This window comes from Dromiciops gliroides, chromosome 6 (genome assembly GCF_019393635.1).
Source record: "Dromiciops gliroides isolate mDroGli1 chromosome 6, mDroGli1.pri, whole genome shotgun sequence".
NCBI lineage: Eukaryota > Metazoa > Chordata > Mammalia > Microbiotheria > Microbiotheriidae > Dromiciops > Dromiciops gliroides.
In genome coordinates this window covers 275,892,565-275,920,024 of record NC_057866.1, presented here as the reverse complement: position 1 = coordinate 275,920,024, position 27,460 = coordinate 275,892,565, and the positions used below count along the sequence as shown (strand labels likewise).

The 27,460-nt window shown below is 52.5% G+C and overlaps 1 protein-coding gene across 12 annotated transcripts in view; it reads left to right on the top strand.

The window, feature by feature from the left end:
- WRN (WRN RecQ like helicase) overlaps nucleotides 1-26,902 on the top strand; it is a 101,431-nt gene extending 74,529 nt beyond the window's left edge. For 10 of the 12 annotated variants that reach the window (XM_043970697.1, XM_043970693.1, XM_043970694.1 and 7 more), the window contains 9 exons: nucleotides 3,897-4,067; nucleotides 4,277-4,374; nucleotides 7,758-7,842; nucleotides 8,320-8,432; nucleotides 9,518-9,632; nucleotides 14,625-14,753; nucleotides 16,662-16,824; nucleotides 22,440-22,630; nucleotides 24,178-26,902. In XM_043970697.1, coding sequence (XP_043826632.1) covers nucleotides 3,897-4,067; nucleotides 4,277-4,374; nucleotides 7,758-7,842; nucleotides 8,320-8,432; nucleotides 9,518-9,632; nucleotides 14,625-14,753; nucleotides 16,662-16,824; nucleotides 22,440-22,630; nucleotides 24,178-24,300 — 1,188 coding nt within the window. In that variant the 3' untranslated portion in view covers nucleotides 24,301-26,902. Of the gene's footprint in view, nucleotides 1-3,896; nucleotides 4,068-4,276; nucleotides 4,375-4,752; nucleotides 4,945-7,757; nucleotides 7,843-8,319; nucleotides 8,433-9,517; nucleotides 9,633-14,624; nucleotides 14,754-16,661; nucleotides 16,825-22,439; nucleotides 22,631-24,177 lie in introns of those variants that run through there. The other 2 variants (XR_006353558.1, XM_043970704.1) reach the window with 2 other exon arrangements.
- The last annotated feature ends 558 nt before the right edge of the window (nucleotides 26,903-27,460 follow it).

Here is a 27,460-nt window from a genome sequence, read left to right as displayed (position 1 = left end):
TTTTTTTTTTTTTTTTTTGCGGGCAATGGGGGTTAAGTGACTTGCCCAGGGTCACACAGCTAGTGTCAAGTGTCTGAGGCCAAATTTGAATTCACATCCTCCTGAATCCAGGGCCAGTGCTTTATCCACTGCACCACCTAGCTGCCCTGGTAGTATTTCTTAACTTGATCATTTTAGTTCTGGGCAACCAGGTGGTGCAGTGGACAGAACTTGGGGCCTAGCATCAGAAAGTTCTGGGTTCAAATCCAGCCTCACACACTTACTAGCTATGTGACTCTGGGTAAGTCACTTAACTCTTCTGGGTCTCAGATTCCTCAACTATAAAATGGGAGGTATGACAGCCCCTGCCTCCCAGGTTCTTGTGAGGATCAGGTGAGAGAGTCATTGTCAAGCCCTTGGCCCAATTCTCCTCCCCTTCTCACCCAAGATGAGGTTGTGCAAGGCGAGGCATATATAGGCAATACATAGATTTTCACCAAAGCATGTTCAAAAGCACTTGCGTTGGATGTATCACCTTCGGCATTTGGCAAGAACATCTGTTCATGTGTAGAGTGCTCTATGTGGCTGACTGGACTTCAGAATTTTCTCTGCTCGGAAGCCCTTAGGAATGGGGAGATCGATACCCTAGGCCAGGTCTGTTTAGGTAGCAGTCCAGAGAGGCATGAAAGTGGAGGGACAAGATCGGAATGTCACACATTTGTGGCTTGGCAGTTTTCCTTTGACTGGTTTATGTGAAACTCATTTGCCCCCAAAATAACTTTCAGGTGCCAGAGGAAGATTTTGAATGTCTTTGTAAAGCCCTATTAAGTGGCCCACTTAGCCCTACCGCACTTGAAGCCCACGTAGCCCAGTTGGAGGGCTGACGTGCTAAATTACCCAGGTTTAATTCGGTAGAATCTGGTCCTGTCCTTGATGAATGTAAGTGGGCTCCCAGGAGAGATCAGATTTCACCTGTTATTTGAAAACGGAGTCAGACAGGTCCTTTGGGGAGTCTTCAATTTAAAAAGTTATCCTTCGTGAAATCTTATACCACCCTTGCTAGACAAAGATGTAGAACTTTTAGAAAAAAGCCACTTACTAATGAAGACAAATGTCACAGCAGTGGCCTGCCGCCAAACCAAGGCAAGTGTGATTTCTGCACAAAGGAGTGTCCTCGTAGCTTGGGTTTGGTTTCTAATCACGAGTCTTAACTCTGGGAATTCACTAAATTGTCTTCCTAATTAGACTGAATCTGAGTCTACACGTGTATTGTTTTGAGAGACAAGGTGGCATCTCTGTGGGCTCTTCATGGAGCAGCCTAGGCTCATTGTGAAGCCTTTTATGCTTGTTTTTCTAGCACAGCAATGATGCCAAGTGTCCGTTACCATTCCAGTCCTGTACATCGCTCCCCATAGCTTGCACAAAGATGGTTCATTTTGTGCACTCTCTTGACCTTTCCCCCTAGGATTTAGATACTTTGTCAGCTGCATGAATTCCTTTTCTTTCTGACATGCTTTCAGGATTATCTGTTTGGTTTTGGCTTGTCTAGGAATTCTTTATTGGTACAATTAGATTGAGTCTAATCGGCTTCATATGCTAGCCCCAGACAATGGGTTCTTAAACTAGGTCTTGTGGGTTCCTTTTGCCCTTGTCTGGTGAAATCTTCTCTAGATCATGTTGTTGAAATGCAGAAACCAAAATCCATCGGCTTATGAAGGGAGCTAATCCTAGGTGTAGAAATGCTATTGTCCACGAGCCCCAGTTCTGGTAGGTTGCTGCAGGCCTCTGTTCTTGGTCCTGGTGGGTTCACCCTTCTTTTCAAGGATGTGGGGGAATGCCTAATTGCCCTGTTGATCACATTGATGGAAGAATCCCCAATGTGCTGGATGAGGGCATCAGGGTGTAGGAAGAACTTGGGAAGCATGAAGAATGGGATGATTCTAAAGATGGTTTTCAGAAGGGAAACACTTCAATTTCTACCTTTGCGAGTTTTCTGTTATAGAAGCACAGGCTTTTCCATGATCCACCAATACTTAGCCTGCAGGCTTCTTTATTCATCACCTCTTTCATTCAGCAGGGAGATGGTGAAGTTGAACCTTTTGTAGAACATTGCTTAGGAAAGCCTTCTTACTCCTGGTGGTGGTGGTCAGCTAGGCATGGCCGTGTTTGGGGTTTTCTTGGCAGAGATACTGGAGGGATTTGCCATTAGTTCTCCAGTTCATTTTACAGATGAGGAAAACGAGGCAAACAGGGTGAAGTGACTTGCCTGGGGTCACGCAGCTAGTGAATGAATGAGCCTGGATTTGAACTCAGGTCCTCCTTCTGACTCTAGAGCCAGCACTCAATCTGCTGTGCCACCTAGCTTGCTCCTGGTGGGGGTTGTCAGTTAGGTTTCAGTGGCTCTTGAGCCATGTAAGTCAGTAGGTAATGGGAGAGTTTGAGATACATCATAATCCTCCCTTGACAGATGATGAGACTTGGCCAGAGAGGTTTAAGAACACATGAGTGGTCACACAGCCAGTCAGCATCTGGGCTGGGACTCCAGTCCAGATCTTGTGGCTTGGAGTCCAGTTTGATGTTCATGATGCTGGTGACCCCTGATGTCTGTGCACCATAGTAGAGAGTGTGAGAAATGGAGATGAAGCAGTGCCTTCAGAGAAACGTGGTCCCGTCAGCAGTCTGCCCTTGCTCGGTAAGAGATTCACTCAGCTGGTCACCGTGGGACTCACAGGAGAGGTAGAAGAATGGACGGGTCTGCTGCCCATGGGGGCAGGCCGGGCCAAGCACTTAGAAATGGGGGTAACGGAAGAACACGCGGCTCTAGGAGTCCACAGGAGCCTTCCTTCAGAAGTCTCCTGGCGGGCATGGGTGCTGTACCCTGGAGGAGGCCTTTTGCTCAGAGACAACAGACTGGGGCTGGAGGCCTTGCCGTTGAGTCATGCAGCCAGTTTGTTAGCAGGATGTAATTGGAGGACATCAGCAAAGGCTTATGGGGAGGAGCTTGAGCTGAAAACTGAATGAGAGGCAGTGGGGGGTAGCTGGATCTGTCTGAGCAGGATGATGACTCACTTAGACCCATGTCTTAGGAACCTCTATTTGCCAGCCAGGAGAGGGAAACTTAGAGAAGGAAGAGACGCGATGGAAGGGGAACAAGCAGTAGTTCATTAACAGTCCAGGTGGAAGGCAGTGAGACCCTGAAGGAGGGTGTGGGCAGGGTGAGCCACGGGGGGAAGGCAGGTCTTGGGGACAGACTCTTTGGTCTGTCTTGCTCTTCGAATTCTTGTCTCTAGATCCTTTTGAGGTCACTGGCCATGAGTGATTTAGCACTCATGACTGGACACTCTGGGGCTATCCCATGCAGGGCAGCTAGGTGATCTTGCTTCCTGTGAGGTTGTCCTTTCTTTCAGCCCTTTTTGTTCTATACCCTGTGCTCCAAAGGTTTTTCTCCTTGGCTTGGAAAACAGAAGAAAAGTAGGAGTTTGGTCATTCTACTCTGTGCTCGCCTTCCTTGGTCATTGTCTCATCCTTCTCCTGGGATAGCTTAAACCCCTATTTGTTGTTGGCATTTGACAGCTCCATACTCTAATCTGGCTCCTGGCTGGCCTCACAGATCTCAGGCCTGGTTTAATCCCCGAAGGCAGGAAAAATAGAAATGAGATGTGGGAGTGAGCTGTCGACTTCTTTCTTGGCCTTGGCGAGATGGTGGGTTTAGCTCATCTTTCCTTTCTGTGTCAGAAAGCTGGCCCGGGGGTGAGGTACAATAGTGATGGTGGTATGCTCCTGGTGATGGCCTCTGCCATTTGCCAAAGTCACAGGTATTTAGGGCCATGAGCCACTCACTGCCGGGGGAATTTTTGCCTGCTTCTGTCATCTCCTTTGTCTCCTGTGTCAATAATGGCTTCCTCTCCTAATTTCAGAATTCTCAACGTCTTCCTGAAAAGTTCCGCAGTCACTGTCTCTTTGGTCGTGGCAAGGACCATTTGGAGAGCTGGTGGAAGGCTTTGGCTCGACAGCTTATTTCGGAAGGTTTTTTGGAAGAAATGTCAGGATCCAAGAAGTTTGCCAAAAGTTGTGCTCTTACACAGAAGGTAAGATGCGTAGGAGCTGACCTTTCTGTTATATTGATGTTACAGTCACACCCTGAACGTGTTAAGTGGACCTCCTTTAGTAGAGGATGCGCTCCTTGGGGCCCATGGTTTTTACTTTTGTTTTCACCAGCACTTAGTACAGGGCCTTGCATACAGTAGGCATCTAATACATGCTTAGTGACTGACTGAAAGTGTTTTGTCTTATATAGGGTAAAACCTGGCTGGAGAAAGCCGCTGCCGAGTCGGCCCGAACACTCCTCCTTCATGCCAGCGAAGACCTGTGTCCAAGGAAATTACTCAAACTAAGGTTCATTTAAAAAAAATTCCTTTGGTTTTCTGATTAAGAATCATTTGAACTTCATCATTTCATGGCAGAGTACTCATGAAAGGTCTGTTTTAGCTTTGTTTGGGTTGTAAACAATACAGCTATTAGCCTGCAGGGAATGGGGGGCAGGCTGTGGGTCGGGAGAGGCCGAGGGGATGAAGCAGGTGCTGGACAGCGCAACAAAAAGAGCTCAAGAAGCAAGGCCTCTCCTTTTGTTTCAGAGGGTGAGAGGGAGTGAGTGTATTGGGTGCCACCTTTTAGCTTTTTTACCCGTCATCATAATTTGTTCCATTCCTCCTTGAGCTCTTCGGAGATTTGGCTGAATAGACTTTAAAAAATCAAAATGTTATCTTTGAACAGAGAGTATAAGCTGTCATCTGCAGAGCCGACATTGAGGTGTTGGACTGTGCTGACTTGGTCAAGAGCTCAAGGCTGAGTGTCTGAAATCAGAGCGTTCTTTCAGCTCTTGACGGAACTTGTTTTATTGGTGAATGTTCTTACAACAAGATCTGCAGACACAGAACGGGGCTCCTCTACTAGGGGGCCAACTTCCTCAGAGAAGGTTTGTTTTAAAGGGTGGAGAGGGTGTTTGGCTGTCTGTGTCTCCATTGAGATTAGCTGTGGAACAGCCTGTAACTTGTCTTGTCTGAAGAAAAGTGACATGAAATGGCCACTTCTGAAATTGGGAAAGAGAAATGTCCCAATTTGGGTTTCTGTGGCTCGGGATCTTCTCCAAAGAAGTGAAGGGAGCCGTGGTAGTGATTTGGGGCAGGGACTCCGGGGACCTGGCTTCTTTTTCCTCTGGTGCCTTGGGGCATCTCAGCTGTCCAGTGTCTCCTGAGGAGGGGGTGGTACAGAATGCAAGAGGAAGAAGTCTATTGTCTTGGAAGGACACAGCCTGGAGTTCAGCTTCTGGGTCTGCTCCTTGCTTCCTGTGCAGCTTTCTGGGCTTCCCCCTCCCTCTCTGCTTGTGTAGATGCATTTGGGATGAGGCGATCCCTAAAGTCCTTCCAGCTTTATTGTCACATTTCTAGGCTGACTTAATGAGAACAGAGATTGCTTTAAAACTCCAACCTACCTGCTAAGAAGCTGTGGGCAGGTGCATCAGGTGTGAAAGCTGTCTACTCATTCTGCCTCTTGGCATTCAGTGGTTTGGTTGTAATTGTTAGAGCTCAATTTAACTATAGTGATATTTATTTATGAATTTATAAATATATTCTATATTTAATTATAGAGCTTAATTTAATTATAGGCTTGACCTTGATGAATTGGTATGTGAGACCAGTGAGGGAATTCTTGTGATCAGTTAAATTTTCTGCTTAATTTATTTATCAGAACCTCTATTTTTTTTTAATCTTCTCGGAAATTCTTTTTTTTTTTTGGTGAGGCAGTTGGAGTTAAGTGATTTGCTTGAGGTCATATAGCTAGTAAGTGTCAAGTGTCTGAGGCTGGATTTGAACTCAGGTCCTCCTGACTCCAGCGCCGGTGGGTCTATCCACTGAACCACCTAGCTGCCCCTTCTTTGAAATTCTTTCCAGAGACTTTGATTAGTTGAGTGTATGTATTTGCATTGACTCTTTTTCCCATGGCTGGCAGCATCAGTTTTCATACCTGGGTTAGGCTTGGAGAGGTCAGGCCCATGGGAGCTGTCCTGAGCAAAGTGCTGATCCTGCTGCTCCTTCCTTCTGATAGAGAAAGTTGAGACGACAGAGAAAGCTTGTCTTGGGGGATGAGAGGTGGTGGGTGGTGTGTAGGGAAAGATTATCTCCTTGATTCAGAGTTTCAAGTAATTGGAGTCCTAGTGCTATTGGCTGTTGCTATTTTCCATGGCTGGGACATGTGTCATTTCAGAATACGTTTTAAAAAAAGGTTAAAAAAATTGTTAGTGTCTTCATACTTCATTATTTATATTTTTGGGGGGTGGGGCAATGAGGGTTAAGTGACTTGCCCAAGGTCACACAGCTAGTAAGTGTCAAGTGTCTCAGGCCAGATTTGAATTCAGGTCCTCCTGAATCCAGGGCCTGTATTTTATCCACTGTGCCACCTAGCTGCTCTGTTATTTATGTTTTTAATGGGGTATATATATATTTAAATTGGTAAAGTGTGCAGAAAATGTATTCTTATAAAACCACTGATACACTTTCTCCTGGGAATAACAACTTTAATAAGAGATATAGTCTTTAACAGTTTTTACTATGCTGTGGTTTGTGTTGTACAATGGTTTCCCCGCCTCCACCTTGTCTTTTTTTCCTTTTTTCCTTTTTTTTTTTTTTTAAGAAGAAATGAGGGTTTTTATGTGGCAGATATACATTGTGCAATGGAGAACTGTAAGCCCTCAATTCTAGGGTGGGTAAAGAAGTTAGGAAATAGGAGAATGCCTTGTGCTGGGCATGCATACTGGGCACCTTACTTAGTCTCAGATGCTTCTGGGAGACTCGTTCTTTACCTTGGAGGGGAATAGAGCTTGTCTACCTGGAAAGGTTCATGGGCAGTTAACTGAAGGTTGAATGTTCTGCATAGGTGGGGGGTTATTAGTTTACCTCTCAGGACCGGCCTTTGCTCGTGGTATTAATGCAGAATGTGCTTGGTAGAGTTCATAAGATTGAGGACTGCCTGCCAAGTAAGAAAACAGGGCACACTTAATTCAAGAGTCCTTCAGTGAAGTGCCTGCAGTGTTTAGGGTAGGTGCTTGGGTGTCATTGGCCACTTTTTGGTCTGGGCCAATTCAGGGCTAAGAAGGCCACTCTACTCAGGAGACCATGGTAGTGCCTGGAAAAAAGCAATGCTTTTGTTTCCCTCTTCCCCCCAGAATTCCCTCAAGGGAGTCACTCTTCCCTCAAGTTCAAGGCCGTGAGTCTCCATAAATCATAGTGTAGCTTTGTTGTCGTTAGAGCAGCGGCTCGTAGGTTGTCTCCACACTGACATAAGTCACTTCCTCTGTAAGATGGAGAGAGTCCACCCTATTGAGGCCCCTTCCCAGGGCTTTTTGGAGGAGCAAGTGAATTAATGGACTTGAGTGCTTAGAAAAGTGACTGCTGTGCCTTGGACCAGAGGGTATCTCCAGTGTGTCCTGCCTTGCTCTGCCCTGCCCGGGGCTTGCCAAGGCTGCATTTCCTTTCCTCTGTGGGGGGCTGCCGTTGGGCTGCTTGTCACTGTCACCGTAGAAGCCTGCTTTGGGTGACAGATGGTTGTGAATGGCAGCCACATGCCTGCCTGCCTGCCTTCTGGGCTTCTGCAGTCACAAGGAGGCAGTGGTGTCGAAGCGGGCGGCCATGGTGATGGGAAGCTGGCCGCCCCACAGAGGCCTGTGTGTGGAGGAGGGATGAAGGCCTCACTTCCGCTCTCTTTTCCTTTGAATTGTGTAGCATTTGGCCCCCGTCACCAGCAAAGCCTCTTCCTGGGTCCCAAGACTCCCCAGCATCCGTATTGTCCAAAGAGCAGGAGTTCCAGGTAAATCAGGGTGAGGGAGACAGACCCGTGTCCCCTTCTGGCTTGTGACGTTGGACGACTGCCCAGGACCCTCTGAGTCTGTTGGGTAGTCTGTAAAAGGGTTGGTGAAGTTTGCATCGCCACTTTCTGTCACCCTTTTCACCGTACAGTTTGGGGGCAGCTGAGGCCCAGAGACCTTAGGGGGTCGCCCACTGCCAGTTTGGAGAGTATCGGGCAAGTGTGCACTGAAGCATGTCCGTGCCCATGCTCGTGTCCACATTTGTTTCCGCTGTCCAGCCGTGCCGGCGAGTGGTGGCCTTGGGCGCCTCGCCAGAGGGCTTTGGGCACAGGCTGGGTACTCCGCTGTAGCTGTGCCAGAGGGAGATTCTGCTCTGGCTGGCTTGGCCCCCGTCCACGGATTGTGGCTTTGCCCATCCACATGCTGGCTGAGCCCCCACGTCCGGGGTGGAATAGGACTTGTGGTTTTCTTTTGCCCAGACCATGCTGTATTGCAAGTTGGTGGAAGCGCGGCAGAAGCAGGCAGGTGAAAAGGACATCCCTCCGGCCGTGCTGGCCACCAACAAGGTGCTGCTGGAGATGGCCAAGAAGAGGTGAGTATGGGCCGCTTCATCTCCTGCCCGGCCCTCCGGCTTCCCTGGTCCCCCTGGCTGGGTCTCCGGCATGCCTGCCAGACACCCTGTGGGTACTCGCTGGCCGTGCCGCGGGGCTCCCGACTTCTAGGCTGGAAATCCCCGAGGGGCTCTGGGTGTCTCCTTTTTCCCTTCGTGCCCCTTTCTTGCAAAGCCCTGCGCTCTCCCTCACCCCCAGCTCTCTGCCACTTCCCCTGTTCTTAGCTTGCCTCCCCACCAAGGCCACACTGAGGTCCGCTCTCCTGCCCTCCGTCTTCTCCGGCTTGTCCCCCCACCCCCAGGAGTGGCGCCAGCCGTGGCGTCAGTGGGCATTGTGGAGTCCTGGCTCCTCCCTGAGCCTGGTTTGCCCCTTTCTACGATGAGGTGTTCAGAGGAAGAGCTGCTTGGGACCCTTCCACCTCCAGATGTGTCCCCTTATGGGGTGGATGTATTGGGCCAGTTGGGCCGGGCCCCCAGGCCCATTTGCCCTGCTCGTCGCCAGCTCCTTCTCTTCTGTCCCTGTGTCCCCTCAGGCTGAGTGAGTCCCAGCCAAGAGGCGTGTCCCTTAGAGATGCTCCTCTCAGAATCCTGCTTTCTGGTAAGGAGCCGCATTCAAATTGGTGACCTGCACTGCCGGGCTGTTCCCTTGTTGGATAGGTGGCCATGGAAATGGCCGTGTGCTCTCTGGAGTTTACTTAGTAATAATGATCCCAGCTGTCATTTGTATAACGCTCTGAGGTGCTTTACAGATCCCCACAACAACCCCCTGAGATAGGTGTTATTGTCCCACATTACTGAGGGCCACACTGAGGCAGGTGGAAAGTGATTTGCCCAGGGTCCTGTAGTTTGTCAGGCAGTGAGGCTAGATTTGAACTCAAGTCTGCCTGACTCTGGTCCCAGGCTCCTGGTTCCCTTAGAGCCCAGAGGTGCTCATAGAGTACCAGCAGAGCCCAGCTTTAAGCCCTGGCCTCTGGGGGGGACGATGCTCCACCAGGTGGGGCCACGCCTTTTTCTCTGGAACCAGAGTCAGTCTGTGCCTTTTTCAGTCACCTCATCTCTTTCAACAGGCCGAGTACGCTGGAAAGCCTGAAGAGCATCGATGGCGTTTCAGAGGCCAAGTGCTCGATGCTGGCCCCTCTCCTGGAGGTCATCCGAGCCTTCAGCCAGACAAAAGGCCTTCGGGTAAGATGCCCTCCTGGCCGCTCCCCGGCCCAGCCTCTCTGGGCTCTGAGACTGAGCTGGTCTGAACAGAAGCAGGTTTGGGGCCCTGGGTGGTGGGCACGGGCATCTCACGCTCTGGCAGGACTGGGGTGGGCTCTCCTCCACGAGAGCGGGTCACGTGCTGCTCGTTCCCTCCTGCCTGTCTCTCGTGTGTCCCCCCCTCTCTCTTCTGCCGCCTGCCCTACTGGGGGCCACCCGCCTCACGCCCATCCTCCACTCAGCCACAAAGGGACTTTCTGAGTTGGCACAGGACTGACCCTGCCGTCCTCCCTGCTTGGCTAGCTCCATTCACTTCAGGATCAAACACAGAATGCTCTTTGGTGCCTGAAGCCCTCCTGACCTGCCCCATCCTTTTACCCTTTACTCCCCCAGTCATACTCTCCAGTCTGACGACTACGGCCACCAGCACGACCCTCCGTCTCTGGGCTCTGGCTGGCCCCCAGGCCTGGAACACTCGCCCTCCTCTGTTCCAGCCCCTCACCTCCCTGGCTCCCATCAAACCCCAGCTAAAACCCTGCCTTCTACAGGAAGCCTCTCCCAACCCCTCTTCATTCCAGGGCCTTCCTTCTGCTCATGATTTCCTGTTTCTGCCCCATTACATTGTAAGCGCCTGGAGGGCAGGGACTGTTTCTTTTGCCTCTTTTTGTATCTCCGGGTCTGAGCCGGTGCCTGGCACACAGCAGGTGTTTAATAAATGCTTCTTTGCCGCCTGTTCCTCCAGAATCGTCTGGCTCATCTTCTCTTTTCCCTCTACTCCAGGACTTCTTCATCTGGACTCCGTGAACTTGCTTTTTAAATATTTTGAGATCATTGGCTTGCTTTGGAATCTTCTGTTTTTGACTTTTGTCCATCTGAAGGCCTTCTTCTGGGCAGGGGTCCATGGGCTTCATTGGCCTGCTGCGAACAGCCCTGCCCTGCACTCTGATACGGGTGACCTCATTGGTCACCTCTGGTGACTCTGGGGGTATCGCGCCTCGGCTTTTGATTACCACCAGTGCTTTTTGGACATGTAGGCCTGGCTGTCCTCTTCCCCTCCGACCCCCAACTCCTCCTTCTCACTCTGCCCATCCCAGCCACTGCTCAGCCCTGGAGGTTCTTTCTCCCCAGCATCTCCTCTGGTTCAGGACCATGTCACCTTTCTTCTAGACTCCCTGCCTCCAGACTCCTCCCCCCCCCTCTCTCTTTCTTTCTCAGTTAAGTGACTTGCCCAGGGTCACACAACTAGTAAGTGTCAAGTGTCTGAGACTGGACTTGAACTCAGGTCCTCCTGAATCTAGGGCCAGTGCTTTGTCCACTGTGCCACCTAGCTGCCCCCCAGACTCTTTTTCATGCTAGCCTCTGCACAGTTACTAAATGGATTTCCCTAAAGTTCAGTGGTGACCTCCCTTACTCAGTAAACTTCTTCAACTCCCTGTTGCTTTATATCAAATATCAACTCCACAGTTGTGCATTTCAGCCTGTTCCCAGCTTCTCCTCATCCTCCCTTCCTGGTTCTTACTCGTCACCCCCCTGCCGCCCCCTTCACACACAGTATTGTCCAGCCATCAGGGCCTGCATCCTGTCCTGACACGAGGCAGTCTCGCCTCCATCTCTGTGCCTTGCCACCTCTTGGAATCCAGGGTCTCTCAAAACCTGGCCCTAGGGCCAACTTCAGCAGGAGGGGCCTGCCCGTTTCTGCCAGCTGCCAGCACCCCCCTCCCTCTCACCCTCATCTTTATTGGGGAGCTCTTCTGTATGCACTAGTTAGTGTGGGTATCATTGGGGTCATCTCATTTCAGGGCAGGACCTGATTTGCTTTTGTCTTTGTATACCCAACAAATCATACAATGCCAGGCACATTCTAGGCACCTAATAACTGCTTATTCATTGGGTGAATTGGAGTCCAAGTTACATTTTCATGGTTTTGTTTTTGTTTTTTTCTTTAAGGAAAAGTGTGATCCCTCTTTTTCACTTGCCTTCCTCCTCCCCATACTTGCCAGTTTTTAAAAAAATTTCATTTCAGAAGCTTTTGATTATGAACAGTGCCAGGAGAAACACCTTACTTAGTCTCAGATGCTTCTGGGAGACTCGTCCTTTACCTTGGAGGGGAATAGAGCATGTCCACCTGGAAAGGTTCATGGGCAGCTGACTGAAGGTTGAATGTTCTGCATAGGTGGGGGTTATTAGTTTACCTCTCAGGACCGGCCTTTGCTCATCATTTCTATCTCCAAGAGCCTAAATAACACTTTCGATGCTTTTCCTTTTCAAAAACAGGAGACGCTTTTAGAGTCATTGTAAGTGAGATTTCACTCTTTTTCTACATTTCTGTCGTGGAAGTAGAAAAAACGAGGGAGAGAGATCTCAGGACAGCATTGGTGCTTCTGCTCCTGATAAGATTTCTACGGCTGAGGATGAGCTGAGGGGACGTAGTTTGACTGAATTCCATGAATGTAAACGTTGAGAATCTTTTCAGGCAGAGCTTCCTGTGAGACAGAAATAGCGCTTCTTGTTGTATATGGCGCTCATTGAGGTACAGATGCCCAGGCAGAAGGAAGTCTGACAACGTTACTGAATGTCCTGGGGAGGAGCGTGATGCCTCTGACCAGGACCGTGAAGAGCCTGAGGAGAGAGGGATTCGTAACTCATAAGATTGTCTGGACACCATTGTTATACATGTTGCTCTTCACTAAACAGGAGGCTTAACTCCATTGTTGGCCAGAGAGATTCAGCCTTTTTTCAGGATGGAGTCTCCTCCCCGAGGCATGTCAGACTCGCTCTAGATAGTCATTTCTGGGGGCTGCCCCTCTCTTGTCAGCACCCTGGAGAGGTTCCTAGGGCTGACTGGGCCAGGGCCTGGTCAGGTGCCAACCCAGGGGTCTGGCCTCTGGATCACTTACTCCTCGTTCATTTGATTCGACTTTCTAGCCCCAGGAGGCCCTCAGTCCTGAGGACCCTTGGTGAAGACCATGGTTCTAGGCTCTCCTGAAAAGTGAGAGGCAGGGTCTGATTCTCACATAGTCTGGGTATTCCTTGGATGTGCCAGGAGGGACTTTGCCTTTTCCCTGCCAACGTGCAGAATGTCTACATGGGAGCTTGGGTTCCCAGTCTAGTGTGACCCAGGGAGGGACCCTTGGCTGGTGGGGGTACCAGCCACCGTAATAGAGTCCAGAATGGGCCTGGGACAGACCTGCCCCTGAGGAGCTCTGAGTGGTGAGGTTGGAGGGAGGTGTGCATGGATGGGGACCTCTACTCATGCCCTGCTCCTTGGAGACTCCTCCTTCCAGCTAGTGAGGGTCACAGTCTCCTCACTTCCTGCACTGCTTGTGTGTGTTGGTCTTTACTGATTTTTATTTCTCCCACTCCCCGAACTCCTCAGACCTGCCTGAATTAGGTTCTCTTAAAAAAAACAAAGCCCTGGCTTCTTCCCTGGTGGCTGCTCCATGAGCTCTGTGTGTGGGCTTGCCCAGGTGTGCTAGATTCGCCCCTACTGCCATCCTTTTTGTCTGAGCTGACTCTGGAGATACACTCTTGGTACACGCTGAGATATGGATCCTCAGGGACCCGTGGCGGTGCAGTGGGGAGATTGATGGGCCTGGGGCAGGAACTTTTCTCTGCTTATGTGATCCTGGCCAGTCACTTCCCTTCTGCCTGTCTCAGCAATCCCCATCTCTACAATGGGGGTCTTTTTAGCACCTGCCTCCCAGAGTGGTTCATGTGAGGATCAAAGGAGATGTTTGTGAAGTGCTTAGCAGACCTCCCAGCACTTTGTGATCCCAGCCCTGTCCCTCCGCACGTTTGGAGGCTTCCTTATCTGTGCAGTGGCCAGGGAATGACTGGACCCACAGGTACCTGAGGGTACAGGATTGTAATTGGGTCATCGGAAGTCACAAACAGGGCAGAATAAAAACAAGAAAGACATGTTAGGATATAAAGCAAGTCAAGAAAGGGAGAAAAGGTCAGGGAACAGACATGGGTTAAGGACCGGGCTGTTGTCCTCGGCCAGGCACCGTGCCAGGCTCTCTCTGAAGCTTGGTCTCGTTTGGCCCTCACATCTCTCCTGGGTGCTGGGCCCTGTATGGTCTCCGTTGTAGAGATGGGGTGATGGGGTCAGGGAGAGGTGAATGGCTCGCTAGGAGTCACACAGCCGGAAGGACGGTCTTCCTGACTGCAGGCCCAGGCGGTCCGGACAGCAGAGAGGACCGAGGCGAATGTTGCCTTGGCTGTTCACCACCCACTCTGGGGCCTGGGGCCTTCACCTGCAGGGGGCCTTCGTGCTCACAGGCTCATGATCCTCTGGGGAAAACAGAATAATGACGATCAAATCCAGGGGAATCGTGTGAGCACCGAGAACAAGGCACCGGAGACACGAACAGAGACCAGACGGTGCCTCCCTTCCAGGGCTTATGTTCTTCCCATTCCTCAAGTTTCTCCCTGTTCTAAAACTGACATTATAAATTGTGGAGATTAGGGATTTGGGAACCTTCTGAAACCGTGTTGCTTTTTTAGCATTTAGAGTAAAAGCAAACAGAACAGCTAAGAATCCTTTGACCTGCCGTCTTCACAGCTACTGGGAAGGCTCAGGCTTTGTAGGGAGGTCGTGGAGTCTACTGAAGACACTGCCTTTGGAGTCTCAGGACCTGGGTTCAAATCCCTGCTCTGACCGGTCCGTCCTTTGTGACTTTGGGGCAGTCACTTCCTCCTTGGAGCCCTGTTTCCTCATGAGGAGGGTGGACTACATGCCCAGCTCTACCATTTGTGAGCTTGCAAGCCCGCCGCCAAACCCATGTGCACCGTGAGCCATCGTACATCCCATCCTTGTATAGTTCCACATGGTAGAATCCCTTTGCCCTCCGGAACACTTGACCATGGGGAGCTTTCCAGCTTCTTCTGACAATACTCACGCTCTGCCCTCTCTCTCTCTCTCTCTCTCTCTCTCTCTCTCTCTCTCTCTCTCTCTCTCTCTCTCTCTTGTAGACAGACTTGTTTTGCAGCCCTTCACCTGCATCGGAAGAGAACAGTTTAGCCAAGAAGTCCGAGCCTGTCTCCCTTCCCAAGTCAGTCTCCATCACATACTCTTTGTTCCAAGAAAAGAACATGTCTTTGGTGAGTGTCACCTTTGAGTCTGAAGGAATTGGTGCCGTGTCGGTGCCCGTTTGTGTCACGACCACGTTGTGCCCGTTGGTGTCGTGGTGACATTGTGACTCTGTGTCAAAGCTAGTGTGCCCATCTATGTCATGATAACATCAGAGGCTTCGGGCTGTCATTTGGGCGGCTGCTCTGTCAGCCAGGCACATCCTGTCTTGGGTCCCTGATCTCTGCTGAGTCAGCCTCAGTTGCACTCCCCTTATTTATCAGTGTCCCAGAAATGTGTGGTTGGGGTAAGCAGGCTTTTATGCACAGGCTGCAGATTGCCTTGTCACGATCCTGGGTCTAAGCAGAGACTTATGGAAACCCGTCGATTAGAGATTTTGATGCAGTTTGAAAGCCCATCACCCTCCAAAGGGTGCTCCACTGCTCCCGGTTGTCTCTGGCTCAGTTTGGCCTGAGAAGATCGGGCTTCTGTGGGTGCACGTCCCCCCAAAATATGCCGTCCTTTTCTGAGTCTCTTTGGAAAGGAGGCAGGGTCTGAATGGGGCCATTCCCCTACAGTGAGTTTCTGCTAACCCTCACCTGGCAGCTGGTCTTTTTTCTGGGCTCCTTCAGACTATGTGCTGGCAGGGCCCGGGCTACACAGGGCCAAACGGGGGCCCCCAGTCAGCTTTCTGGCTGATTATGAAGAAAGGGCATTTACAGAGCACTTTTAGGGGGGCACAGGTGAAGAAACCGAGGGTGTAACTTGCCCGGAGTGACACAGCCAGGAAGTATCTGGGTTGGGACTGAACTCAGATCTTCCTGACACTGGTGTGCCCCTGGGAGCCAGTTAGAAGGGGTGACACCTGTTCAAAATAGAAACCAAAAATTACCAGTGAAAGATCAAATCGATGTGGACCTGACCAGTTGTGTGTGACGTGGGTGGCACGTACTGTTTCAAGGTGTGGGTGCTGTGGGATTCCTGGGTGCATGGGCCCTATGGCTCTGCAGAGGCCGTTCCCACCCCTCCTCTCCCTGCTCAGTGGGTGTGGTGCCTGTAGTTATTGTTTTTGGTGTGTTTGGTGTGTAATTAGCCTCCCTTCCCCAGAGGCTGAAATAGGGGGACTTGTCAGTTAACCACAAAATTAAAACTGTCCAAGGACTGATTACTTGGGAGCCGTGGTGCAATTAGTGTGAGGTAACTTGATGCCCCATATCAAATAACCCTGGTGTCATTACTCACACACATGGTGCCCTGTCTAGCAGGGAAGGGTGAAAAGTTTATGGGAGGAATTTAAAACCTCCCTTTGAAGGTTTTCCTTGCCCCCCCCCCCCCCCCCCGGAGTGTGGCGGCTTTCCCGTGAGCAGGAAGCCCACTGCAAGACCTTCCCTGGCCCTGCAAGGTCAGCAGGTCAGGATGGGGTGAAAGCAGACCCCAGGAGAGAAGCCCTCACCCAGCACACTTGTCTCAAGAATGTTCCCTCGTCTCTGATGCAGTTGCCCAGGGTGGTCCATGGAGGTAAGGCCTGCCGGTAGCCAGGGGGTGCCAGGCCCAGCTTCCAGAGTGGACCTTGTTCTCAGGCCCTCTTAGTCCATCTTCCCACGGCTCTCAGAGTGTCTCTCCTGTGGTAGGTCGCAGGAGACTTGTCACAATCTGTAATGTTGCCGCCCCATATACTCCGAGTCCCTAAGACTTGTGGGCAGAGGCTGGGCTGAGGGCCGGCCCGCTCTTGCTGTGGTGAGCCAGGCCCCGGGGTGAGGAGGGCATGGACCTGGCGCTCTCTGGTCTTTAGCCTTGGCCATTGCCAAGCCCTCTCCTGCCTCCCCTCAGTTAGGTCGAAGAGCAGAGGAGGCGGCTTGGGGCCGCTGTGCACCTGCCCCCGGGCATTCTTGTGCCCAGCTGTGCCTATGCCGTGGCTGATCATCCTTCTTGTCTTCCAGTGGAGCATTGCTGAGAGCAGGACGATGCCCCTTCCCGTGGTCGGCAGTCACCTCGCCCAGGCGGTGAAGGCGGGCTACCCTCTGGACCTTGAGCGCGCGGGCCTGACTCCGCACGTCCGGAAGATGATCACCGACGCCATCCAGAAACCTCCCATCAGCTCAGGTGAGCCGCCCTGCCTCCGCCTTTCGGTCCTCCATGGGTGGCGTTAGCCTTCGGTGCTTGGGAAGAGGCAGGGGCGCGTCCCTGCAGATCAGAGGGGAGAGTTCCTCACTGCCCCTTTCTTGTGCCACAGTCTGGGCCCCCTCCCCCCGCTTCCTGCTTCTCCTGTGGGGTTCTCTGACTTTCACTAGCTGAAGCGTAGAACACAGAGCAAGAAAATGGCATCTGTCCCCATTTTCATATTTGACCTGATGAGTGACTTTGATGTCACGGCCACAGTCCAGATGAAGAGCAGCCGCATGGAGCGGTGTGCCCAGGAACAAGCCAAGAGGGAGGCCGGCCTCTGATCCCTCCCTCCTCTGGCTGACCGTGGGCTGGGCACCTCCCCTCCCGCCCCCCCCCATGCCCTGGGCTGCTCTTGGACACTATAAGGGCCAGAGCAGCTGGGGCAAGCGTGTCCTTCACTGATAGTGTGATGCCCTGGGGATGGCACAGCCTGCACTAAAACAGTTCCATTGAGCTGAGCTCATCCAGGGCCTGAGTGATTTGCCCGAGGCTTATTTGATTCCGTGGGTGGCTTGTTCAGGGCGCCACAGGCCTCTGGGGCAGGGCAGGCCTGGCTGGGACCCTTTGCGTGCTTCTGGCATGGGCTGGTTTGCCCGTGTCCTTCTAGTACCGCGCCTCACCGTATTGAGACCCATCACGGAGCTCTGGTGCATTTCCTCATCTGTGGGTCTCAGGCAGTGTTGAGGCTGGACCTCCCCCACCCCCTGCTGCACCACGCCCCTGGAGGGCTCATCCCAGCAGCGTCCTTCGGCTGTAGGTCACGGCCGTCATTGGTGTGATGCCGATCCCAGCCCTTTGCCGCTTTTGGCCATGTTTTCTCTCAAGCTTGGAGGTCGCCTCCTTGTCACAAGGCAGTCGGCAGAGCTCCTCTATTTCCTTCTGGGCATACTGGTCCTCAGTGTTGGTGACGGTCATTGCATTTCCTGAGCTCAGCTCCCCATTGGCAGTGCGCTGGTTGCAGTAACACCCCTTGCCTGAATGGCGGCGGGCACTGGGAGTAGAGAGACGCAGCTATTGTCTGCAGAACCCTACGGTGGGTCCTGGGGCAGCTAGCAGGCTTGGGGGCTTCGCAGGCCCTTCCCCCAGGAAGCCAGAAGGGGACGATGTCCAGGCCCTGTAAACTGGACCCACATTCCTGTAGCGCATTGCGGGGGAGAGGGCGGGGGTCTTCCTGGGCTCAGTGGCTGCCTGAGGCCTTTGAGTAGGGCTTTAAAGGCTGAGGAGATGGGGCTGTGAAGCTGCATGACTTTAGGGCATGTATGGCATGCATTATTCTGAGCACAGGTAGAGCCCAAGTTCCCTGCTGACGGGACCTGGTTCCTTGTCGAGCAGCCGATCTTTTTTTGCCCAGGGTCACACAGCTAGTAAGTGTGGAAGTGTCTAAGGCCGGATTTGAACTCAGGTCCTCCTGACTCCAGGGCCGGTGCTCTATCCACTGTGCCACCTAGCTGCCCCTGGGCAGCCGATCTTCAGCAGAAGCTTGTAGATTGAGTTCAGGCACAGGGAGCAGGGCGTGCTCAGGGCAGCCCCGTCTGTGGGCGAGGAGTGTCAGGGACAAGGGAGAGGCAGTAGGGAGCTGCTGGAGGTTTTGGAGAGAGGAGGGCCGTGGGGGTAAGAAAGCTGCTTTCATGTAAGGTCTCTGGGCGATGATGATGATGATGATGATGATGATGATGATGATGATGATGATGATGATGATGATGATGATGATGATGATGATTGATGATGATGATGATGATTGATGATGATGATGATGATGATGATTGATGATGATGATGATTGCTGGGGAATGGGCTTGTCCTGAGTTTGCATCATCAGGAGGGAGGTGTGCAGCTGTCTGTCTAGGCCCTGTTACCCTTTGGGACCCCTCTCCAGGGTCTTTGGATCCATCTATCTAAGATTAGGGGGTTCTGGGCTTAGCTACACAGTGGCTGTCAGCTCTCTGACATGCCTGGGGCATGTGGCGCCGGAGGGGTGGTCACCAAGGGAGCCGCCACATGGGCAGAGCAGCCCAGGCCCGTCTCGCCTTTCTCAGATCCACTCGTTTTGGGACATCCTCATAAAAGCAAGGCAGAGTACAGGGCTTAGGTTTAACACCAGCTCAACAGGAACCCCCTCCCCTCAGTGTAGCACTGATCGTACTGATTTAGGGCAACTTTGTAAAGACCCAGAGGGTGAAAGGCACTTGCCCTAATTCAGCGTCCCCATCAGTGCGGGTTTTCCAGTTGAATTGTTGTAGAACGATTTTCTACGTTCCCCAAAGTCAGTGACACCATCAGCACAAGCCGTCCCAGAACGCTATAGCATAGAGCAGACAGTAGGAGGTGCCTTGGGCAGCTTAGTCAGTTTTCATTAGCAAATGGCTTGCCCCCTGGGTAGAGGCTCAGGCCTTTTTTAAGGGAGGCAGGGTCACTGGTCTCAATCTAGTGTGTCAGGGGCACCTAGGTGGCACAGTGGATAGAGCACCAGCCCTGGAGTCAGGAGGACCTGAGTTCAGATCCGGCTTCAGATACTTCACACTTACTAGCTGTGTGACCCTGGGCAAGTCACTTAACCCTCATTGCCCCTAAAAAAAATTGAAAAAAAATTCCATCTTGTGTGTCGCTGGGGCCGCACTCTCACTGCCAGTCATGTGCGCTCTTCCCCAAGCTCCCTCATCCCTTCTCATCTGCAGCCGGTTTTGTCCCTGTCCTCCCAGGGCCCGCTTCCTCTGCCTCTCCACACCCATCCTGCGCCTGAGTTGGGGGCTCAGAGATTGGCTTAGTCTTTGATCCCTCACCTGCTTCCCGGGAAGATTGTGAGGAGCAAAAAAGATCACGGCTGTAGATTGCCATGTAAACCGTGAAGCCTCAGAGGCGTGCTGGCTTCTGCACTGAGGAATCTCTGCCCCTCGGCCTGTTGGCATCCCTGGGAGGAAGTTGAGGTCACAAATGGGTTTGTGTTTCAGAGACGGGGGACACAAGTTTCCCAAACAGTCCAGCCCAGTCCTTCTGCCCGGCTCCCGAGAGGGGTGCTCACTGATGGGCAGCCCGGTCTGGACAGCTGTGTGTGTTTGCACCCCCTCCTTCTCTCACCGCCCCCCACTCCACAGCCATTTCCTCCTCCCTTGGGTGGTTGGTGCTCTACACTGGGCACTGGCTCTGACAGTGGCACGTCCCTCTGTCCTTGTTTAGCATCCCTTGTTTCCTCTTCAAGGACCCTTGGGTGAGCTTCAGGTGCACTGGAGAGTCTCCCGGGGGGAGCGCCTATTCCCCTGTCAAGTCAAATGGGCTTTTAGCGTCAACAAAGAGTAATTCAATCTCCTGTTGTCTTTCTGAGATCGCTCCCCCTTCAGTCTCCTTTGTACATAGTCCGTTTAAGACCATTAAAGGCATCTGGTTTAATTTCCTGGGGCATTCAAGACAATGAACTTTCATGAAAGAAGGAGCCGCTCATGGCTTCTTTGGGTAGCTGTTTATGCTGCTGGCAGAGGTGCCAGGCTGGTGCCACTTAGCGCAGGGGAGAGAAGACCTTCGCTTCCCCTTTGCCCCAGATGAGTTCGTGTGAGTGCCAGGCCCTAAGCCAGGCTCCATGTCATGTGCCGGCTCTTCGGACAGTGTTACCATTGTCTGGGTTGTCCATCTACCCGGACAACCCCCCCCCCCCCTGCTATTGAGGCCCGGTGCACTTCTCACAGTAGTGTCAGCTCCTGATGAGAGGGCACTGCAGCGGGGAGGTGCATTTTGGTGACCGTTTAACACGGTGCCTCTGATAAATGCTCTGATGCCGTTCTTGAGAGAAGGCCCGGACAGGACAGACACAGATACAGGCTGGGAGCCCGGAGACTCTGACCGCCTCATGCCCTGGGCTGGTGTTGGAGCACCCCAGGAAGGTCAGGGTCTGGGCACTTGAGCAGGCTCAGGTAGAGGCAAAGCTGGTGTTCTGAGGTCCCTGGCAGATGCTGGGTGACCAAGGGGTGGGCAGACACTGCCAGACTGACTCCAGCTTCCTTTGCCTTCTGTGCTGGGCTTACAAACCCTTCCCCAGCTGGTCCCTTCCCTTTGCCAACCACCCGTAGCTTTGCTTGTACATCCTCCTTTTGACTAGCCCCCCACAGAACTCCAGTTGTGTGTGGCCAAAAGGGAGGGTTAAACAGGGCATTTGATTACATATCTTTTCTGATGCCCTCACATTCTTGTCATCTTCCCTTATTTCCCACTAACTCTTCCAAACTTTTCTTGCTTGTCAAGTCGATAAGCGTTTCTGAAGTGACTTCACCGTTCTGGGTCCTGCGCTAAGCTCTGGTCCTCCTCCCCCAACTTGTGGCCTGTCCGTTAACCTTAGGCCATTTGGGCTATGTGACTCCACAGAACCATAGTTTTGTGTGTGTTTGTTTTTGGTTTTTTTTTTTTTGGCGGGGCAATGAGGGTTAAGTGACTTGCCCAGGGTCACACAGCTAGTAAGTGTGAAGTGTCTGAATCTGGATTTGAACTCAGGTCCTCCTGAATCCAGGACCGGTGCTCTATCTGTTACATCACCCAGCTGCCCCCTGAGAACTGTTGATTTTAAAGTGGAAGGGAGTGCAGAGGGCAGCCAGTGCAGGCCCTGCAGGTGGAGAATGCCCCGAATATTGGGCCGGGTGTGCTCGGAAGCACATTAGTGATGTCAGACAGCTGCTTGGAAGAAGTCACCAGTCCAGTGTAGGATCGATGAGAGCACATCTACTAAGCACTGCCCGATGGGCCGAGCCTGGACTCTCCAGAAAAAGGTGCGACGACCCCTGCATTCAGGGCCTTCTGTTCTGACGGGGCAAACACCACATGGAGGGCAGTGGTGGGAAGAGAGGGCGTGTTTGCTGTGCGGAGAGATCGTGAGGGGGAAGCTTGGCCCCTTGGTCTGGTCGGAGGGCGAGCCAGGAGCTGGATGGGCTAAGAAGGCTCACTGGCCCACAGTCACCCTCTGCCTGGCTTGGGTCCTGGGGCTGCTTCAGAGATCAGTGGATCCACTTCCCCAGGGACTGGGCGTGGATGTTGGTGGCGTAGGAGGTGAAATGCAGGGCAGAGGGCAAGGTGGATGGTCTGGGTGCATGGCTGGAGACAGCTCCTGACAGAGGAAACTTAGGTAGGGGGGAGATAAGATGGCCGAACCTGGAGGCCAGGGTCACAGTTAGCCCTGCAAACAATGCCAAGCCTTCCTGTACGCCCACTCCTCCAAGGGTTTCCCCCATGACTCATTGGGCATCAAAAGTGGGGCATGGGGACAGGCACTCCAGAACTGCAGAGGTCGGGACTCCTTGGCTTTTCTTTGTGTTCGACGGTAAGTAAAGGCTGAGACAGATTTTTCTATCCCATAAACGAAGGGTGGAAGGCAGCAAGGCCCAGGGAGACACCGGGCACTTTGAGGTATCTTTCTGTCTAAGATGCTGTTGTTCCTTCTGCTGTCTGGTGCCTCATGGGGTCTCTCCAGTGTGAAGTGACCGTCTCGCCGGGGATGCCCATGGCTAGGGCTCTGCTGCACGCGATTCAAAGCTTGGGTATTTTCTTTCCTCATCACTGAGTCACGTCTCTTTTCAGATATCTCCAAAATGAGGGCCATCAGGACGCTGGTCCCTTCAAAGGTTGAAACCTACCTCATCCAGATGGCGCTGGCCCTGGAGGAAAAGGAGAGGAAGCCAGAAGCCACGCTCCCGGACCCGTCCCCAGAAGAGTCCGGGGTGGGGAGTGCTGTGCCCCGCGCTTCAGAGTCCTGCTCGGGGGCCAGCAAGGTAGGCAGGCAGGCCGCAGGGCCCCCCGACCCCTCCCACAAGGGAATGGATTCTGTGCCCGGGGCAGCGTGTGTCAGTGGGCAGGGTCCTTCCCAGCATTGCTGTCTGCACTAGAGCGCACTCATCAGGGTGCTTGAGTTTTAGCTCTGAGCAGCTGTGGGTGACTTGTGACAGAAAGTGCTGCCATCAGCACACCAGGCATCCTCTGCTAATGGGAGGACATTAAAGTCCCGCATTAGAGCATCCTTGCGTGTGCTTGGGTTCTCTCAGGGACCTGGAATTGAGAGGTGCCTTTCCTGCCCCTCCTGGAAGGCTGGGGACCACCTAGGGGTGCAGAGAAGCTCTGTCCGCCTGGGTGCTGCTCCCGGTGGCGATGAATGACAGCATTAGAGGAATCGATAAGGGCTGCACACCCTCCTGTGGCCCTTGTCCGCTGAGGCCGCCTCAGCGACAGACAGCAGGAAGATGGGGGCTTCGTACATCGTGGCTGACGGTTTATCAGGCATTCAGACTCCCTTTGTTAACCAGGCTAGAAGTAGTCCATTCCCATCCCCTAGTGCACCATTAGCTAGTTATTCATGTTGCGCTCAATGATATTGAACTTATACAGACTCCCATGGTTAGGAAATCACTTGCGAGGTGGCACAGTGCAGGGAGGTCGACCAGACTTGAGTTCAGGTCCTGCTTCAGGCACCGGCCAACTGTGTGACCCTGAGCAAGTCATCTCACCTTTGTTTGCCTCCCTTTTCTCCTCTGTAAAATGGGGATCCTAAGAGTGCCTGCTCCCCAAGGTGGTTGTGAGGACCGAATGAGGGAACACAGGAAGAGCGCTGTGCAGACCCGTGTGGCTGTCTTTGTCCACACTGCTGCTGTGTCTCTTGAGCCTTGGTTCTGTGCATCAGACCTCCCCTGGCACCTGTGTGTATGCAGTGTGTTCGATGTGTGTGCATGTGCGCAGTGTGTATGCACATGTGCAGTGTTTGTGTATGCATGCAGTGTGTGTTCGATGTGTGTGCATGTGCGCAGTGTGTATGCACATGTGCAGTGTTTGTGTGTATGCATGCAGTGTGTGAGATGTGTGTGCATGTGTGCAGTGTGTATGCACACGTGCAGTGTTTGATGTGTGTACGCATGCAGTGTGTGTGTGTGTGTGTGCAGTGTGTGGCATGAGGTGTGTGCATGTACTCTGTGGTGTGTGTATGTACATGCAGTGTTTGTCATGAGGTGTGTGCGTACATAATGTAGTGTGGAGTGTGTGGTATGTGCATGCAGTGTGTGGCATGAGGGGTGTGTATGTGTGTGTGTGTGTGTGTGTGTGGTATGAGTATGTGCGTGCGTGCATGGTGAAGTGTGTGGTGTGTGCATGCAGTGTGTGGCATGAGGGGTGTGTATGTGTGTGTGTGTGTGTGTGTGTCATAAGGGGTGTATGCATGTACTCTGTGTGCGTGGCATGAGGGGTGTGTGCGTGCATGTGCATGCTCTTCCCAAGGCCCTCCGTGCTCAGCCCCCTCTCCACCTGTCTGCCCCTCCCGTTCTTCTCCCCACAGCCGGTGGCAGAGACCTCCAAGAGGAAGTTCCCAGACTGGTTCTCTTCGTCCCCGGGAAGAGCGCCTTCCTCAGGCACCTCCAAGAAAGCGAAGGCTGGAGCCCGCAAGGGGCTCTTCACTTGAGTCGGGCACTGCTCTCGGAGCTGTTGGCCCCATCTAGCTCGGGCATCTGTTACTGTTCTGTGATGGGGAGGGATTGTTACCAGACATAGGGAATGTTTGCCAGGACGTCCGGGCCGCCCTGCCTCTCTTCCAGATTGCCTTAAGAAGAGGTTTTCAGGGAGATTTCCCCAGCTCTTTCTTGATGCCGTGGAAGGGGCCTCTGAGAGCCCTCCTGCCAGCCTGTCGGGCAATTGCATCTCTGAATGCCACCTCTGCCACAAGGGGCTGGACACTGCTGTTGGAGCTGCTGTGACCAAGAAGAGTCTGTGGAACCTGTTGGGCCCGACGTTGTGATTTCCTCATGTTCCAGGAGGCCGCCCTCCTTTCTGCAGCCAGGGCAGAGGGAGAGGGGCCTGTCCCCCTCACCTTCAGTGTCAGCTTTTAGGTGTGTGCTGCGTCCACCGTCAGTGACCAGGGGAGCCGCTAGCACATTATGGCTGCCCAGTCTCGTTCCATAGTGGGGCACTCTGTTCTTAGTTTTTCCTAAAATAAAGGCCTGTTTGTTCCTGAATGTTCCATTGTTTTATACTGAGGCCGACCTGGCATGGGACTGGCTGGGCTTGGGGGTGTTGTGCTGCCTCTCTCCTGACCTCCCAGACCTCCTTGTCCGGCCCGCCTCCTCGATCTGCTGGCTCACCCTGTGTCACAGTCCTCTGGGGCGGAAAAGTCGGAGGGAGTCGATTTGGATTTACCCAGTTCCCTGAGCCTCAGCTTCTTCATCTGAAGAAGGGGGATGGTGATCCCTGTGCTCAAGTACGATGGCAGTGGTATTCATTCTAAGCATTAACCTGAAGATGCCGTAGCCCAGGACTGCAGCCAGAGTAGGGAGGTTTTTCACTAAGTCTCTACCATAATACTTTCCAGCTTGCCAAACAATTCCCTCACAACAGCCTGCGGGGTAGGGAGGGAAAGGAATTACTTTTGAGAATTCAGTGCGATAACATGGAAAAATGCTTTATAGACTTGGAGGCCAGATATGCTCAGTGCCAGATTTGGTTGTTATTATTGTTACTATTTGTGTCGTCTCCATTCCCTTATGCGGGAGTTCCCATGTCAGTGCCCTCCCAGGCCCGCTCCTGCTCCTGCCCCTGCTGCGGACTTCAGTTCTCGGAGCCGTGTTGGAGGCTGGGGGGGGCTCTGTCTTGCCCATTCTCTATTGGCTTCCTTTGTTAAGGGGCCTGAAGTGGGAATCTTGCCTGATTCCTTGTCCATCCATCCTTCCCTCAATGCTTCCTACGCCTTCCTCTCAGGCGTCCTGATGTCTATCTTGCCACCAGCCCCGGAGGGCTCTGGAGGAGAGAGGGAGGCTGGTGACCTTGCCCAGCCTTCCCTCGCTTAAATCTGATTCACTGCAAGTCATGACATCACCCCGATTTCAGGGTCCTCTTCAAGAACAAAAGACAAGAACCTTACTCTAGATAATTTTCTCTCCTTAATTAACCACTTTTCTTCAGATCAATGGAGTCTTCAAAGACAAGGCTTTGTGGCCACTGAGAATCTCCCAAAGACCACTCTGCTGAGGCCAGTTGCAGAAGGGATTCTGCTGGGTGTCGGAAGCAGGCAGCTTTGGTGGTCCCCAGCCCTCTCCAGCTGCGTGGCCTCACCCCTCTGGATCGTCCTGGACCTTCCACTTGGTGCTTGTGTGACTGTGGGCTGCTAACTGACCCACTCTGCCCCCCCCCCCAGTCTGCCCAACTCCATGGCCCTGTGAGCCTAAAGTGACCTTCCAGAAAACTTGTGTTAAGTAAATGACCAGTGACCTCCCACGGGGACAGCAAGCAGTGACGTTCATTTATGTGTTAGTTGGAGGGGCAGATCTTCAGCTTGGTGGGAGGAACCCCACTGTTGGGTAAACAGTGCGCTCCTCATCACTGGAGGGACCCCTTGTAGGCAGGGAGGTGTGTGGAAGAAGGGATTCCCCTTCAGCTGTGGGGTGCCCTGGATGGGCCTTCAAGGCCTCTTCCAACTCCAAGATCCTGTTGCCCTAACCCCAGGTTGGTCCCATTGGAAGTCCCACGGCTTTTTAAAAAAGGTCTTCACTTTGATGAAACAATGCCTAACATGATGCACATTCTGTGTATTTCCTTGACTTCTGAAGAGAACGGATCAACAGAATCGTCCATCTTTTCCTGATGACACAAGAGCCCTGCTCTAGGCGTAAGGAGTCCTGGGTTCTAGTCTTGCCCCAGTCACCACCCTGCTCTGAGACCTTGAGCAGCAAAATCCATTCCCCACTTGGTGCTCCCTCCGTTTCCTCATCTGCAAACTGACGCCGTTGGCTGAGATGGCGTCCAAAATCCACTCTCCTTGTAAATTGCTGTGAATTCCGCGTGGCCGTGATCTGGGGACCCCTTCTGAAGCAGCATCGGGGTGTGGGGAAGGCTGTAGTCTGGGAAACCAGATAAGGAAAACTTGTTAGAAAAAAAAAGACACGTACTTGATGACATTTGTGTATTTCAAAGGAATAACAAAGTGTATCGGCAGTTTCACGTGCAGTCATTGTTTTAAAGGTATTCTGTGTTATGGAAATGCTTGTTTTATTCCATTAAATTAAAATTTTAAAGAGAACTTTTAAAATAAAAAAGTTCTGAGTGAGTTCTGTGGACTTTGTGACATATTTTGGCTGCTCTGGGACCTTTTTTCCCCCTTTTCCTTTCTTGGTTTCCAGGATCATAGGATGTGGAGCTAAGAGACTCTAGAGCTCGTCTGGACAGGGCAGGGCTGTGGGTTCTTGACCTTTGAAGATGAGTGGATCACTGGGTAATCCCCGGTCTTCTACCTCTTCACAAACATCATTCAGAGAGGGAGGTGGGTCCTCTGGGGAACCCCCAGAGAGATCCAGGACACAAGAGGTAGAAGCCCTGCTCTGGACCAGCTCCCTCATTTTATAGATGAGGTGGCTAAGCCAAGCCCCCCCACAGGCGACTGTGGCAGGGTTGAAATCTGGGCCTCCCCTCTCCAAGCCCAAGGCCCTTAACCTACATTATTGGTCAGCCCGCCTGTTCAGCAGGAAGCCATGGTCCCTGGAGCTGACATTCTGTGCAAAGGACATAAAGGTCTTGGGGCAGGTGCCCTGGTCGGGCTCTCCCAGGTCTGGTGGGAAAAGGCGGCTTCTGAGGGG